This window comes from Colletotrichum graminicola (assembly GCF_000149035.1).
Source record: "Colletotrichum graminicola M1.001 genomic scaffold supercont1.1, whole genome shotgun sequence".
NCBI lineage: Eukaryota > Fungi > Ascomycota > Sordariomycetes > Glomerellales > Glomerellaceae > Colletotrichum > Colletotrichum graminicola.
Genome location: NW_007361005.1, coordinates 248,140 through 264,989, shown reverse-complemented (window position 1 = coordinate 264,989; position 16,850 = coordinate 248,140). Strand labels below are relative to the sequence as shown.

Here is a 16,850-nt window from a genome sequence, read left to right as displayed (position 1 = left end):
GAGAAGTCGTCAATTTGACAGTCCGTTTTTGCCCCGTCTTCTTTACCGCTCGGAAAGGCATGCAGGAAAGCGGGAACGATGGGAGAAGGGCACGAAAAAGGGCGGCCAGCAGGATGAATACGAGTGGACGGCTGTGTCACCCCCATGCCTGCGCCGCTGCACATCCATCCATCTGCGCAGTCCTTTTAGATCTGCAGCTGCTGTACGGATACTAATGGCTGGACCAGAAACACTACAGTCTCCGCTCCCCTCCGAACTCCCAACCTCAGCTCGCTAAACCCTTTCTGGGACCGAGGGCGGGCTTCAATAATCTACGTTGATTGGTCGCTGGCCTCGCTAGCCCGATGCATCACCGGCCGTTCACCGGGTGTCGGCGGTGCGGGAACGCCCTCTCCCACACCGGGTGACCGAAGCTCCTTCGGTGCCTGCGAACGCACGTGGTTCAGTGGCGAGGAGGGCAAGACCTCTCGAATGTCCTGTCGGTTCGGCATGGAGACAAGAAGGATCCGGTGTCCCCTCCTTAACGAGCCGATATGGGTCGCGCTCCCTGCTTCCTTCTTCGATGAACTGCAGCCAACCTAGTTTGGATCGATGGAACTGAGACCTGACTCCAACCGGCTTATCAACCCCCTTTGCATTCCAAAAGATAGTTTATCTTGTAAATTCTGACGACTATCTCGGAGATCGACGGATGCGCGCGCATCAGCGAACCAGCCCGAGCCCCAGATACCTTTCTCCCATCGACGACTATCCAACATCGACCAGGGTTTCATCCCGCTCCCCATCGATATCAGTGTCATTGCATTCGTAACCTCAAGCCCTCATCGGATCTTGACTCAAACCAAACCCTCCATATCCCGTGCCCTCAACACCGCGTTCCATCGTGAACCTTCCCCGAGCACGTCTCTGGAGGAACTACCCTGCCTGGTCTTCAGCCTCGATACCTAGACGGCAAGTGCGACGGCGACAGTGTCTGTCGTCAAACTCTTCGAGGAAAACCTCTTCCTTCCAGTGCTTTCAAGTACAACGTTAGTGTACAATAAACTTAACCTACTCGGCTCCTTGTGCGGCAAGAGTGACTCGTGGCATCCTCCGTCAATATAAGGTTTAGTACGCGCGCAGCGCTTGAGTAGGACTTGTACGCACGAGACACACTCCTTTTTTTTTTACATGTAGCAATACATGTTATCTCCGGCACAGCCCAGCCCACATAGCGAACCTCGTTCGGTGTCGAAGCTAAGTGACGACCACGCCAGCCGCCGCTCCCGGTTAGGTAAAAGCTGCCGCGCAAGATGGCACACCCGCTCCGCTCCTTTTGGAAACCCTACCGTGCTTGCCAGTCTGCCCCCCGTCTCCGCCGCGAAGTCCCTCCGGCAAACACCGCACGCCGGCAGCGGCTCGGAACGTTTCAAGTTGTATGAGATCACCGGCAGACTATCCAGAAGCAACAGGCCAACCTAAGTGCCGTACGCTGCTATCTCCGTGACCCAACTCAACACGAAACTGGCTCCCAAACGTCGAATCAACAAAGCAGAGTTCCGAGCCCGAACTATCTTGCTTGGCACGACACCCTCACCACACACCAAGAATGGAACGTACCAACTTTGTCAAGGTTAGCCCAGTGAGCGCCACATCCGTGGGTGAACTCCTGCACCGAATTCTTTCCCCGATATTCCTCCTTGGGTCTACCTTCCACCGGCTTTGGGACAGCCATACCAAGTGAGCCATGACCACACACCATCTACATAGTCCACCCAACCCTGCCTGCCACACGCTTTTGCTTATTCAATATATCGTCAGCCAGCATTCGAAACCTCATTCCATCGCCCTCGAACGCTCGGCCAGAACCCGACTTCCCTTGCGAACCCGGTTCCCAGTCACTGTGGCCTCCAGCCGGAAAAAAAACCCACCTGCATTTCGAATAAGGCTCGGGAACCTGCTTTCTGCAACAAAAAAAAAAGCGCGATCATCGGCATCTGCGTGTAGGCGGCAGAACTGAAGAATGAAGTAGCAAGGCGGCGTCCTGAGGCGTACTGCGACGGCCGCATATCGCATCTACTGCGTGTCACCCTCTCTCCCTCTCTCTTGCTCTCCCCCCGGTGCTCACCGTTTGCCCCCCAGTCTCTTATCCTTCCTTCCCCGGGGGACCCATCCAGCGGGATGCGACATCCCCCCTCCCTCACAGTTCGCACCAGGCCACCTGCGGCTCTCGTTCCCTGTCCTTGGTGCAGTCGAGCCCCCCAAGTTGATCGTCGTCACCCTTGACACTGCTCCAGCCCAAGTCACCCCGTCAGGCACGCAAGCAGGACACATGTCGGCCGATGATCACCGTTCGTTTCAGCCCAATCTAAGCGCCGTTGGGCGAGGGGGCAGCACTGGCTCTTGCCACGCCCCGATGAACCAAGATGCGGTGCCAGAGTGCAAAGCAACTGGGATCTTTTGAAATCCCAGACCACGTGTGCGGAAGGGGACTCCCTAGTGCCAGAGGGCGAGCCACCAGTGTGCATCGAGCAGGGCCTCTCTCCAAAGTCGTGACGTTCACTAAAGGACCGGATCTCCGCCCACGGGCGAATGAGATACTGCATGGAATTCTTTGGTGCTAAGGAATGAGCCCAGCACAGGGCCGGCCACTGACACCAAACTGCTGAAGATTCATCTATAGCCTCTCACAACCTATTTCGAATAGAGAAGAGGTGGTGAGCTAGATTCAAAATATGCCCCGAGTTACCCTCTCGCCCAGGAAACAATCGCAAATCCCAAGCAATCGCAGACGCACAGATATGGCACAAACCAGTATCAAACAGCCGGCCGATAGCTCTCCCACAGTGTAAGACGCAGTGTGCCGAGGAAAGAATAATAAAAGGATTTGACACTTTGAAACGACTCTAGGGCCACCTCCCCCCCCTTCCTTCAACACGCCATGGCAGTGCAAGAGATGGAACAACGAAGCCGAGTGAAAGAAAAGATAAAAAAAAGGCAAACAACGATGTACAAAGACGATTTCCACCCTGCCCCCAAGGAACCCGTAGCGCCCGTTCCTTCCCTGTATGCTCATTCCCTTTTTTGCTTGCGAAACCAATCCATAAAAAGGGGTGGGAGGGGAAGTAGGGTATATGCGAAAAAAGAAATTCATTCGGAATAGCAACAAAGAGGTCTCTTCTGTCTCTTCCGTCCGAACGGGTTGGGCAACATTACCATCTCTCTGCCAGTGCAAAAATACAAAACAAGACGCAGCTCGCTTGCCGAGCGACGGAGGGTTGAGCTAGGCTAGCCTGCGGTGTTTCTCTCTCCCTGCGTCGTGCCTTTTGGGGGGATCCTGTCGTCCTGTTACTCCCCCCGAGGTCCGTATCATAGTCATCTACAGTCTTCTTTGAGCTCTCTTCTAAAAGAGCGAGAAGGATTCCGCCCATCTGCCATAACTTTCAAGTTCGTAAGGTCCGTAAAGATTCATCATAATAAGCCCGGTTCACCGAGACGATAGTCGAGGCTGGGTATGAGCCACGTCGTTGTCGGGGTTCGATCTGGGCATGTAACGTGAGAGGCATGGAAGCAGTTTAGCTTCTGAACCGCGCGGCCGCGCGGTCTTGGATCTGCTTCTCCGTAGAAACGTATAGTCGGTCGAGGTAGTCCATAGCGCTCGCGTCCTTGAGGATCTTGGCCACCTGGATGCCCGCCGAAATGAGTTGTAAAATATTGCGGTCGTCCTTCAATGGTCGGCTCTGGTGCTTGGCCGCATGCCGCATCTCCAAAGAGTTCTCAAGGATCGTGACAAACTGCTTGATCTGTCCGTTGTAAAGCACCCGCGCCGGGATACGGCGCTTCGTTGCCAGTCGCTTCAAGAGATAGACCCACTCGGTCCATTCCCGGTCCTGTGGCCTCTCTACAGGTCGCATGTCTTGCGTCAAGGGAATTGGAAACTGGTATTTCGCAACAAAATCGTAGGCGCATTGCGAGAGGCGGTCGTTTACTTGAGTGAGGACCAGGTCCTGCTCCTGCACGTGCAGGTTTGTAGGCAGGTGAGGTAGTTCGCGCTCTTGCATGGCGATGTATTCTGGTGGCGGGCGGGCGAGAAACTGATGCGGGCCGTCGAATTCGTCGCGGTTAGACGGTCTACGCTGGGGCCGACCCTTCCCATTCACTTTTCCCTTGCTCGGGGGTGTGGCGCCGGCTCCATTCTCGAGGGAGTAGTCAGACAGGTTTGGGGATGCAATAATGTCGTCGACCGAGTCCGTTGGGGAGTATCTCTCCTGGTGGTCCCACGCCTGGGAGTTCGTACTCTTGTACGAGCCATAGGCAGCAGCGGCACCACTGGTGCCGTATGTGCTAGAAGCCGGGCGCGATCCGTACGCAGGGGCGACGGCGGCGGCGGCAGCGGGAGCATGGGCATTTGTTCCGATCGGCAGGTTGTAGTTACTGGCTCCGGGCGAGTATGCAGACACGCTTTGAAAGGAACGGTGTTACTCGCTTGCTCCTTTCGGTGAAAGAAAAGGCAAAAAAATTAATTCGACGTCTGGTTCTTACCTTGATGAGCGATAATAGTTGTTGTCAAACCCTCCAGCGGGCGGGAATGTATCATTGTACATTGAACTTCTCTCGTTAGTCAGTTTTCCCTCCTCTGGCTTCAGGAAATGAACAAAAAGGGCGGACCGTACCTCCGCGTCGAGTTCCACGGTCCGTTGGACATGGTTGATGGTCTGTAGGCAAAGTCCGGCTGGGCCATTTCTTCCGGGGGCATAACGGTAGAGAAAGAAAATAAGAAAAATCAAGCAGCAGAGCTTTGGAGGGTTTCCAAAGAGTCCAGGGACGGAAGCCACGTGAAATAAGAATAGTCCTTAGGCGGGCAGGTCAGCCCTGGGTGTCCGGAAAGAGTCCTCGGGATATGATCTTCGGCCAAGTATTCCTGGTAAAATGCGGCAAGACGTCTGCTCAAACACAAGGGAATCCACGATAACAGAATGGCTTTGTTCTAGGATGGCACCCTTGAAGAACTTCGGGTCGTTGCAAGGGCGGTGTGGGTGTTGGGGGAGAACGGTCCAAGAAACAGCTCGTCTCCACGACTGCCACCTTACTGACTTATAAGATGGCCGGGGATGGCTTGATGTGGGAGACCCTAGGGGGTTAGTGGGATATGTCTGGTTCTGCTGGCGCAAAACGGAAAAGAAGAAACCAACAAGCTCCTAGGATGAACGAGGATGGGGGAGCGAGCAGGATCCTGACAGTGGGTGATTAAGTTCGGAATGGAGGCATTTATGTCTGCTTGCGATGGCTGTCTTCGTTGGGGGGGGGGGGGCGTTGCACTGAGGCGGCGAAAATGGCTGATCCCGGTCAAGACGGCAGAAAGATGGGGTTCGTTGGGAAGTCGAGGCGGAGGGCAGGTAGGACAGGGACCAGGAAAGACGCAGGCCGGCGAGACTCGAGTAAAGATTTGCATTCGCCCCAATGACCGATACCACGGAGACGTCTCTGGTTTCAAGCGGATGGTTGCCACATGGCCTGGAGGATACGTGACTGCCAAGCGCCGTAGTCGAGAAGGTTCGTCTGTCGGGCGTTCTGGAATAGATTGGTTAATGGTGCGCGTCCCAAGACCAGTTGGCATCCATCCCTAGCTCTGCTCAGCCAGGTTTGTACCATGGATCGTGGGCTCAAGACGCGAGTGATGAGGGAGATCAGCGTGCCCTCGGCTGGCTGGTGCCCTCCGGTCCCCTCTATTTTCGTGCGATGCCAGCTGATTTTTTTTTTCTGACAGTTGGCCCCTCTCTCAGGGAATACCCCAGAACAGACAACTTGTCTGGCTGGTCCGTACAAGCTGACGTGTAGAAGCCATTGGATGTGCCAACTCTTGACGGACAACGGAGCCAGTTGTGTAGAATAGGGCACCGATTGGGCTGTGACAGAAACTTTTCTGTTGCTGGGCAGGACAATTGTTGCCCGAAAAGTCGGAGTATCTCTTCGGTACCGGATGGGATGATTTGTGCAGGGTTGTACCTAGTGGGGAAGAAGCGGTGACAGCACGCCGGGTTGGGCACAAATTGGACAAGCAAATACCGACGGCCGATACGATGAGGGAACGCGCGCTAGGTGCGAAATGTACGTGCCCAACCATGCCTTGATGCCCACTTGGACAGGTGAAGTTGCTTTTGTGCATTATCGAATCAGAACCCCTACCTTGCAAGCTTCCTGGCAGTGATATCTTCAGTGAGGACGAAGCGGCGTCAGCCAATCATGCCGGGCGGCGACGGGATGTGCTCCGTCGTGAGATTCGTGGACGCCTCACGGTGCTGACAGCTGGCTCCTCCTTCCTTCTGGAAATGAGGCCCAATTTGGTGACTGGAAGAAGCTCCATGATTCGCGAAAGTACCGATTGACCCGACCTTGACGTAGCGACGTGAAGCTGGGCGTGACTTATTTGAACTGGGGCAGGGAACCAGGGCCCGTCAACCTTTGTCCGGAGCACAAGTCGATGGGGGTTGGAGATGATTTGGGTTGGGGAGGAGGGGAAGCAAGGCCCTGAGTGGCGTGAGGGCCAACGGCGCGCAGCCAGCCGTTTTGCTGGCTGCGGGCGACTACCTACCTAGTCATTCCAACGTCCATCGCCAATCAGCGGGATGACGTGCGCCTCGGTTAACCCCAGTATCCTGGGAACTCTCTTTGAGAACCTCAACTGATCGGACTTGACCATGCACCGACGTCAAGGGCGAGCTACATAGAGTGGCCGGATTGATCGCTATAATATCTGTGCATCATGTGCGTGGGGAGATTGCTCGATCTCAGGGTGTAGTCAATGGGGAGAAATTTGATCCAAGGCCGATGGGTGGAGGAAGAAGGGGTTACTTCGTCGCTTGGTGAGCTTGTCTCAAGCGATGGTTTGTGGGGGTGCTGCGGGACGATCATATTGTCGATTTGAGATGGAAATCGTCACTTGTTACTAGTTGTCATCGTAGACAAGTGTACAGCCTCAGTCGCCCCTCTCCGTGGTTCGCCTTGGTGTGGATGGGATATGCTTCCATCCCGTGACTGCTCAAGCACGCAGAGGCGGCTGCATGTGTCGGTAGGTAGGGCTCCAGGCTCTCAGTGCATTGAGCCAAGGTGGGTTGCTTTGCTGTTTATTGCGTTTCGCATGCTTCATCGAGACGAGGTCTATCCGGAGCGGAGCAGAGTGATGAAAGCTAGCCGAAACGCAGGAGCCAAAAGTCTTGGGATCTCCATGTTTCCGGGCATTGACGAGTCCGGGATGATGCGCATGGCGGAAATACGCATGAAAAGGCCGAAATCACAGCCGGTGTGTCCCACTTTAGATCTGGCGATTCGGAGGAGCATGACCGGTCACTTTCACCGAGTTGTCAATGCGTCTTCGCATCTTCGGAATATGGGCCAATCCTAGCTGGCTCGGGATGTCGGCTCAGATCAAGGTCGTCCGGCCACGAAAGCATTTTCAAACGTTCGATGCCGGTCACAAGGACAACACTCTCCAAGCTTTGCTATAAGAAAGGTCTGGTGGCCTAACGAAGCAGCTAGAACAAGGTTGATGCTCGGTGCAGGTAAAAGGATGACTCGGATGAGTTAAATTGGTCGGTTCTGCAATCAATCGCCTGCTTCGTCGGCGAGAGCACCAGCGAGTAATGTCGTGATGTTCTATGAAGCAGGTTGGTTGGTTGGTTAGGATAAGTTCGGATTATGGCTGACGCTTGCCGCCTTCCTTCCTTCTTTTATTGTATTGCTGCTTCCTTTGATCGCCCCTTCCCCTTTCGGTCTTTCTCCTGCCCTCACTTCTCGTCGGAGAAAAGCAGAGACTAGTCCGTCCGAACTGCCGGTTTATGGACCCACCCACTTACCTCCTTCCTATCTCATTGGACGATTCGTCATGCATGTCTCGTGTAGCAACTCCCACACTGCGCCAATCATCGTCATCGCTATCGTCACAAACAACCCGATTGGAAATGAAGAACATCTTTTTTCCTCTCCTCTTTTCAATCTTCCAACCACATGCGCCTTACTTCCCTTTCCTCTTATACTTGATACCCCGAAGGACTAGTCATTCTCTACAAGCTTTGGCTCACGGTTCCGGGATCTAATGCGCACCTGCAAGACCAGTCCCGTCCTGAATAGCATAGCTGCTGTCGCATCAAGCATGGTCACTCGGCGCCGCTTTGAACACCGGTGACCGCGTGGAGATCCATTGAGGCCGAAGCGCCGGCAGGCCGAGTGACCATGGCGCCGCCCAAGAACCGAGTCCGTAAGTTCCACCGTCGGAGCAAGAATGGCTGTACGATATGTAAACAGCGTCATGTTCGTTGTGACGAGCGCAAGCCCCTGTGGTATGTACCTCACTCTTTGCTATGCTTTCTTCTCTATTTGTATTCTTTTTCTATCTCTCTATCCTACTCATTTCTGACCTCTCCCCCGGCCGTTGCCTCTGACAATCTTGGACGAGTCTTGCTATAATCAACACGGGCCCCGTTCCGTCACAGCTTAGTGGCTAACACCTCTTGCAGCACAACCTGCTTACAGACTGGCAAGGATTGCATTTACCCAGAACCAGAACCCAAGCATGAGTCCCGGGCCCCGTCCGAATCCACCACATCGGAGGGAACGGCTCCTCTTTTTAATGCCGTGTCACATCAGCCGTTCGCCGGATTTTCGTCTGACTACCAGATGTCGTCCATGTCTCAGTGGCTATGGCACCAGTGTGAGCAGCGCGAACGCCATCTCAAAAAGGGACCAAACTGATGCGGTGCACAGTCTCTACCTTCTACGTTAGGGGGCAGACCCCAGTAGAGAGGGGTCAAAACTTGTGCAGGTATGTTGTTGATCGCCTCGCCCCGTCGTATATAGCGAGGCTGACACGCAGAAGTGTCCAAAGGACGCTGCTACACCCGGGCCTTCTCCATGGGTGTCTGGTTGTTGCGGCCTGTCAGTGGGCATGGGTGACTGGTTCACTTGAACAGGTCAAAGTACCTTTTCTCTACCACAAGACAGCGGCATACGAGTTCGCAAAGCAGCAGCTCTTCGAGTCTGCCGAAAGCGTCAGTGACACAGCCGTTTTCGCTATAGCCACGCTAGCGCTCACCGAGGTACGTTGCCGTCAGCAGCTCGTCCTGACGTTTGTATTGACCAAGCTTGCAAAGGGTGCCGTTGGCGATCTGGACGCATCTTCAAAACACTTGCGGGGTCTTCGCAGACTGACGCTCAGGAAAAATGGTTACAACTTGATGAGGTCGAACTTGGCACAGCGGATGCTGGAGATGTAAGATGTCTCTTTCGCGATGCGTAAGAGACCAGGCATACTGATACGTTGTGTATAGGGCCGGCGATCGTCTACGTCGAGGCGAGGTCAGCGTCATGCACGACGCCATCAGTGCTGACTTCCAGCCCAGCATCATCGCCTTGCTGTTCACGTCACTGTGGGACATGGAGAGCCTGCCACCGCGACAGGCACCGAGATACGGCTGGTGGGAGGGGGACGAGACTCCCACGGACAGGCTTTGGCAGGATTACACAAAGAACCTCAACTGGGAACTCTCACGGGGATTCGATCCCGAACGCAACATAGCGACAATGCTGAACGGCGACGCAAAGAGCAGCAGGGCGAGCTACATCGCTACGTTCTTCTACCTCGTCATGGCAGTCAACGATAACGAGATGGACTGTGTCTTGACGGTGTGGTTGCTGGAGCAGCTCATTGACGATGTCTGCAACAAGGAGGAGGAGATGATTGCCGGCACATTCAGTCGGAGTCTCTGGTTCTGGAGTGTCCTGTTTGGTGCTGCCGTGGCTAGCACGGGCAGACCCATCACTGCAACGGGCAGGGAGCAGCTCGCAAAGTGGAGGGCAGTGTACGCGTCGAAGCTGGGTTTGGCAAGCAGTGTGATGCAGCTTGACAGTTGGCAAGCGGCAAAGGCAGTCCTCGCGGAGGTCGCTTGGACTGAAGCTTCAGACGCCGAGGGGAGACTGCATGATATTTGGGAGAATGCAGTGTCGGGTTGGGAATTCCAGGGCCGGGTGCTTGACCTCTCTTGAGGAGGGACTCGGTGAGATGGGTAGGGGGAAGAAATGTACAAGTTCTGAACCTCTTGATTGCTGTGCACTCTTCCATGCAGCAATGACAGGATATCTATCATGGAGCTGTTGCGGACAACGGAAGATGGGGACCATGTGCGCCTGGAGCTCCAGCATGCCGCCTCGCTCTCTCTGTCCCTATCGCCAACATAGTCAACGAGTCTGTAGTCAAGGCGACCATTGGGGGGGGGGGGTATGTGAGCTGACCTGACCATTGCCTCTGAAGGCGGCCGTGGAAGAAGCCTCGAGAGAAGCCCCTCGCCTGGCTGTCATCTACTGCCGCGCCATCGAAATGGCCGAACGTCTCGCCTCAGAAGAAGTCGGGCAGGTCTACCACTCAAAGATGTCGCAAGAGGACAAGGACAAGGCCGTCAGATCATGGCTTGAGACTGATCACATCATGTTTGCCGCGTCAGCTTTTGGCACTAGCCTCAACTACGGACAGGTGTCCCTAATGGTCTACTACAGCGCGCCATACAATCTCATTAACTGGGTCCAGATGGCTGGTCGTGCTAGGCAAGACAGCTCGCCTGCCGTCGCTGTCATTCGCTATGTCGCTAGAAACAACGTCCTTAATAAGCCACTGCCCCGATTCCTAAGCGCCCCATGCTTCCGTCAGTTCACAGACGCCTACTTCAACAGCGTCTAGTTCAACAGCGTCACAGACCAATCAACCTGCCTCAGACCTAACCTAACAGATAACCATACACACACTAAGCCAAAGTAGGGTTAGTAGATAGGGTCAGTTAGGGTTGGGGTTGGGATTTTGGTAAGAGATTAGTTCAGGTTATGGAATATCTTCTTGTTCCAGGCAGGTTCAATGATCTGGTCAGGTCAGAGGCAATGGTCAGGTCAGGTCACATACCCCCCAATGGTCGCCTTACATGTACTCTCATAGTCAACTTCTTTTTAAGAAACGCCTTTAAGGAAACCTTACTATGGGTGTAGCCGCCGCACAGAAGCCAGCCGACCTGTTCTGGTGGCGGCCGGCACTACCTTCGCTCCCCCTTCAGGCAAACGAAGTCTAGACGCGGGATAGCGTGGGCGCCACGAGGGCCGCCAGGCTGGCGCTGGTAGTAGGTTAAGCTCGCCCAGCAGTTTCGCAATCTATATGAATTTCCTCTCGGTCTCCAGACTTGATGTTCGACGAACGGTTTGCCGCGTTGGGAGCTCTGGCCGGTCAAGGGAGGTAGGTTTGTCATCTTTCTGCCCAGGTTACAGGAACAGACGGGCTCTCCTTTCTACGCAGAGAAATGGCCCTTGTGCCTACACATGACGGGCTAGCCTAAGACTACTGTAATTGTGGCTGACTGATGGCCTCTTGTGGTATTTACAGGTTCTAGATGCTTAGGTCCGTTCCTATAGTTTAGTAGGGTTTACAATAGTATCAGATCTCGAGTAGCTGCATGCCTGCCATGATCCACTTTTGTGCCTACCTGAACTTGACAGCAATAGGAGTCGCTGAGACTACATGTAGGGCGACTATTATGGGGGGTACCTGACCTAACCTGACCATTGCCTCTGACCTGACCACATTATTAGACCCGCCTGGAATAATATGATATTCCATAACCTGAACTAATCCCTGACCTGAATCCTAACCCCAACCCTAACCGAATCCTAACTGACCCTATCCACTAACCCTACTTAGGCTTAGTGCGTGCATGGTCATCATGTCTGGTCAGGTCAGAGGCATCGATCAGGTCAGGTCAGGTACCCCCCACAATGGTCGCCTTGACTACTACGGTATCGGGCCAAAGTTTAACCCCCTCGTCAGGTAAATGTGGCCGTGCTTTTTTGATTATCCCAGCGACGGTACGGAACTTTGAGCTTCTTGTGCACATCTATCATAATTCTGGCCAGTGAGAGTCTCTCGTACGCGGGTCACAACTCCACACTACCTGCTAGGGAGTTTATACTTACCCATCATACGTAGTACAGACTCGGACTGGCAGCACATTCCCGACATGTTGTAACCCCGGTCCTCAAATGGAGATCCAAATCTCAAATGCTCCGGTCGTCTGACTCAACCCTAGTCATCATGGCTTTGATACCAAAACCATTACTCCTCCGTCTCGAAGTTTTTCACCAACTTGTGTATCATCGACTCCTTCCCGCCCGAGCCCATACAATATGTGCTCGGCGAATGCATGGCTTCATGAAGCGAAGGTCAAGATGTTACGATGACCATTTATAAGAACAGCTTGCCGTCATGGGCATTTGGACTTGTAGCTCGTCACACACAGCATCTCAACCGAAGCAGCTTCAAAGACCTCATTTACCGGTCAAGAAATCCGTTCGCCTCATTGGCTTTTTTCCTTTTTCTTTCAAAATGAAGCCCTCGCTCTTTGCCGCCTGAGCAGCATGCCGGCTTGCATCGACACGGCTTTCATCCTGCGAGGGTCGGGTGACAGGAGCTTGTATGTGACGGCCGTCGACAAGGCCGGGCGGCTGCGTAACTACAACGGCCCGGAAAAGACCCTCGCCGACTACTACCAACCCGACCCGGCCACCGCCAACGACAGGGTGTACAGCGACGTGCAGCGCGAGAGGAACTACCCGGTCACCTGTAGACGCGTTGGCCGGAACGCGGGCGACTACTACGGCGGCTGGCAGTCGAACGGCTCGCCCACCGAGAATCCTGCAGTATAGGGCTTTGGCCATTGCCTCAACCAGGGCGGCTACCAGTACATGATCTGAGCGTGCTGTGCGAGAGGTCATGCTTCCCTGGGTTTCTGGCTGCAGGCGTACTCGGCCAAAGCCTAGCCGGTGTCCGGATGAGGGGCTTTGGCACATCCCAGGAATCGTGGAGTGGGAAACGCAGGGTAGTGTATATAGCAGGGGGACGAACTCCTTCCCCGAATTCGCCCAAGTTCAATGTATAAGAACCACAGTAGGGCAAAGATGGGCAGGAGTACGGATACTGAGTTGGGCATAATTATCCTAAACGCGCATGAATCGATTAATACACGAGCTGTTGTACATACGTGCATTTTTATTTACTTATTTATTTTTTAATATCTCTGCAAGACGCTGACGCGAGGATGTCAGTCGGCATAAAAATCGCCATGCCTTGCGGATTGCCTCATGTCGTGTTTAGGGGGGATCGGCGACTCGAGGGCCATCTTACCGGCTGCCGAGGGAACCAGCGTGACAGAGGTTTGATGGTGTGGAAGTCTCGGCAGGGCATGGGCGAGTAATGAAGCAGCATCCGCCGCTAGTGCAACGAAGCAGCTCGACGGGGGGGATGGGAGCAGCCGAGCGGCTCTGTCGGCCCGGATGGGTTGCACAACGTTTCTAACGTTACGTAGTAGAGGGACGGAAAGGGTTACCTACAACGTGTTCTTCCAATCACGTGCACTGGCGGGAGCGAGGATGAAGGCTGTCTGGAGGCCGCGAGAAGTGAGTTGCGTTGCTCGGGGAATTCTTTGGAAGCGCAGCGTTGCTATAACTATTGCAGATGGACGGATAGGGGAGGTGGTGGTCTGAGGCTGCGGGTTGGCTTGAGTGTGCGGACATGTCTTCCGAAGAAGCCGGGAACGTTGGGCGGGCCGTTTGAGGGAAGTGGCCGAGACGGCGTGGCTTCCTCCGGTCGTCTTGATTGTCGTTGGCGTCGTCGTCATGTGCGCAGGCAGCTGGCCTTCTCTGGCTTAAACTTAGGTAGGCAGGTGCCAAGGTACTCAGGGTAGGTACCGCGAGTACGTACTCCGTAGATAGCAGGTATTACGTGAGTGAGGGGTCTTCTAGCGCGCAGCAGAATGGTGACTAAATCTCCTGTAGTAGTTTATCCGAGAAAGTGCACCGGACGAAGCAAGAGCCCCTCTTAAGCAGTTTGTTCTTCATCTCGACTGCCCGTCGTCTGTGTATTCGTATAACGCCTAGGCTCCTTCCGTCCCTTGTACTTGTACAATGGGTGTGGGCTCCGCGCGCAGAAACGGATGCATCGTCTCACGTCCTTACATAGCTAATTACTCCGTAGTACACTCTCCATTCATCCCGCATCCTGTGTTTTCGTGTCAACGTCAGCTGCCCTCCCTCAGTCGTCTCCGCAGGCAACTGCCAAAGCCTACTGGTGCCCCGCGTCTTAACCTCATGTCGGTCTGAAAGTCAAGGCCGACGACTTCACCCCATTGTTAGACCCTTGCTGTCAAAATTAGATCGGTGTGGAGGTCGGATTGCTCCTCTGACCAGACGGAAGTCGAGGATCCTTTGGCCAGACGACACGCGGGCGATGCGGAACGATTGGTAGCGATCGAATGAGACGCGCGTGATCGCATTAAAAAAAAACAAAAAGCAGCAAACCCCTGCGGCGCCCCAGGGTACGATGGACTGGACAAGCTGGCGTGATGACTTGGGTGGTGTTGTTCAAGCGACCACCGGGGCATACGCTGCATGTTGCTTCATGCAATACACATGCATTATCATGACGGGCGTTGCGAACGGTTGGCGAGGACCGATTCCGCCAGAAGCATGCCCAGTTGGCGGTGACCCGGGTAATCACCTCGCGAAGCGCCTTTCGTTTGTCTCGAAGGGTGTGGCCGGCCGGTCTGCGACGGCGACCCGGGCCAGTCAACATCGAACACGAAAAAAGTAACTGCTGGTTGGTGGATGGCGCGAAAGTTGCGCATGGAGAGATGTTGGCCGCTTGGTGTCAGCGACTGCGGCTCGCCAACCACGGCCTATGCCTCATCGACACGTGAGGCACTCGAGACCAATCAAGCATACGCCGACAAGGTGAAAAGGGAATCACACGAGATGGTGAGGACGAGGGTGCAGGACGAGCGGGCTGATAACCCGCCCTTCCGCTGTTCCGACTGCTCGGCGGCTGCGGTACATACAATACAAATACAGTACAGTGAGCGTCAGCCGGCCCGCTTGCTGTCAGTGCTTTTCCCCTCCCCGTAAGTCGGGCTTGGGTTGATAGGAGAGTGAGGCGGCAGTATCGATCCTGCCACGAAGAATGTTGATTCATGCGCATCAAATCATCTGTTCAAGATCGCGCCATGACTTCGATGATGCTCGAGACGCCTACTGGAACCGGAAGACTCTCACGTCTGTGCGAAAGGGAAAAGGGATGGTCCAGGGGAGGGTTGTAGGGAACGAGGCCAACATTTCTCGATGAGATGGGACGAGCAGCAGCTTCGACGCATGGTGCAGATGGTGGTCAAGATGAAGGTTCGGGGATAGTAGGCACGAGGTGGCTGCGAGTCAACAAACAGGACAGCCCCCCCCCCCCCCCCCCCTTTCTATTCCTCTCGAGGCTGCGTCTTCCCGGTTGCTCTTATGGTCTGCACGGATGTGTTGTCGCTGCAGCCATGATCCCTCCAGCTGCCACGGCCACCTGGTTCTGCGCACGGCGATAGGCCCGGGACGTCGTGTCTGCATCCACCCGGGACCCAACTCAAAGGTTAGGGAAATCAAGGAAAAGGACCAGTCACTTACAACCGTCGCTCGAAACGGGCCTATGAAATGCGTAGGTAGAATGAGGCCAGCTGGCTAGCGCCATGTAGGTTCGACTCCTGGCACCTGCGGCCTCTGTGACGGCCGATAGCACGGCGCATACGACGGTACACGACGTCGCGGCATTTCCTGTTTCCACGGCTCCTGAATGAATTCATTCGAACAGGACCCTCCAGGGAGTCCGGGAACCCGGGGGCTTTGGTCAAGGGCTGGACACAGCACGGCGCAGAGAAATGAGAGTGGCCTGGCTCGAAATGAGTGGTGGACGAAGCGCAAGCCGGCAACAAATATTGATTGTGATAGCCCTGGTTCTGGCACACAATTGCCGCCCTGTCATGCAGAACCAAGGACGCCCATTGCTTCGGAGCAGGGGTTTGCTGCCAGCTAGCAGAGTAGGAGAGCAGGGGGCCACGCACGACTACGTGGTAGGAGTCTCCACCTGCCATCCTCCCTTCCACGCCCCCCCCTTCGCAGACGGACCTCATCTCGTTCGTTGGTATCCTTGGAATGGTAAGCCCAAGCTTCGCTTCATCCTGCAACATTAAAACCCGCTGACCCCCCCTCTCCCTGCCCAACGTCTTACTCTCTTCTTCTTTTCTCAGCCCAACCCGCAAGATACGATACATTCCTGCCCAACTCTTCTGCCTTTCTGCATTGCTGATCATCCCGGCAACCCAACCTTGGCCGACTTTTTCTATTCTTCTACCCGCCAACATCCCTCCCCCGTCAGCCCTCTTTTTTTCATCAGCCCTACTGAGAAGCTCAAAGAAGGTCTTCACACATCTTGCCACACCCAAGGATCATCCTACTCGACACCAAACTCGACACATTCCATAGGAACGTTGCGAACAAGTCATTCCGCTGTGTTTGCTCCTCTCCTTGGTCTCCACCACGACACAACTCAGCCGAGTTGATCAAACTTGCCCTGGACTTGCATGAATACACAATCCAAGGAATCAATGACTGCCCTTGTTGTTCAACGCCCGGATATGCCTGGCTACAATTCTATTGACCTGGACGACGTCCACACACCTTCTAGGTATTGTCTTTTCTTTCTCTGTTCCCAGGGTGGTCCATTTTTGTTTTGTTTTTCCCGAGTCATGTATTGAGCACATCATGTTTTGCTGTTTCTTCTTCTCGAGTCTACCAACCAGATCTTTTCCGGCCAAGGAGGCCTTGATACCACAGGACAACGACCCGAGGACTTCAATCCAGGATTTCTGCCGGACTTTTTTATTCCAGGACACTTTCCCTAGGACCCATGCACAAGGAACATTTTCATCCCGCTGGAGACAGGAGACCGTAGCGCAGAGGGTTTTCCCTTCTTGCCGTCG

At 54.5% G+C, this 16,850-nt stretch overlaps 5 protein-coding genes across 5 annotated transcripts; 4 read left to right on the top strand and 1 right to left on the bottom strand.

Annotated features, from left to right (window-relative positions):
* Positions 1 to 3,554: 3,554 nt before the first annotated feature.
* Positions 3,555 to 4,720, bottom strand: GLRG_00070 (uncharacterized protein; the record flags this gene model as incomplete). The annotated part of the gene is made up of 3 exons (XM_008090755.1): positions 3,555 to 4,440; positions 4,522 to 4,587; positions 4,653 to 4,720. 3 exons carry the CDS (start codon positions 4,718 to 4,720, stop codon positions 3,555 to 3,557), a joined length of 1,020 nt encoding a protein of 339 aa, XP_008088946.1.
* A 3,932-nt stretch (positions 4,721 to 8,652) lies between these two features.
* GLRG_00069 (uncharacterized protein) lies at positions 8,653 to 10,017 on the top strand (the record flags this gene model as incomplete). The annotated part of the gene is made up of 4 exons (XM_008090754.1): positions 8,653 to 8,686; positions 8,740 to 8,797; positions 8,861 to 9,244; positions 9,303 to 10,017. 4 exons carry the CDS (start codon positions 8,653 to 8,655, stop codon positions 10,015 to 10,017), a joined length of 1,191 nt encoding a protein of 396 aa, XP_008088945.1.
* Positions 10,018 to 10,348: 331 nt separating this feature from the next.
* On the top strand, positions 10,349 to 10,705 carry GLRG_00068 (uncharacterized protein; the record flags this gene model as incomplete). The annotated part of the gene is made up of 1 exon (XM_008090753.1): positions 10,349 to 10,705. The coding sequence occupies one exon, from the start codon at positions 10,349 to 10,351 to the stop codon at positions 10,703 to 10,705; it is 357 nt and encodes a 118-aa protein (XP_008088944.1).
* A 1,715-nt stretch (positions 10,706 to 12,420) lies between these two features.
* On the top strand, positions 12,421 to 12,708 carry GLRG_00067 (uncharacterized protein; the record flags this gene model as incomplete). The annotated part of the gene is made up of 1 exon (XM_008090752.1): positions 12,421 to 12,708. The coding sequence occupies one exon, from the start codon at positions 12,421 to 12,423 to the stop codon at positions 12,706 to 12,708; it is 288 nt and encodes a 95-aa protein (XP_008088943.1).
* A 252-nt stretch (positions 12,709 to 12,960) lies between these two features.
* GLRG_00066 (uncharacterized protein) lies at positions 12,961 to 13,256 on the top strand (the record flags this gene model as incomplete). Its single annotated transcript, XM_008090751.1, has 2 exons — positions 12,961 to 12,970; positions 13,108 to 13,256. The coding sequence occupies 2 exons, from the start codon at positions 12,961 to 12,963 to the stop codon at positions 13,254 to 13,256; spliced, it is 159 nt and encodes a 52-aa protein (XP_008088942.1).
* Between the last annotated feature and the right edge of the window lie 3,594 nt (positions 13,257 to 16,850).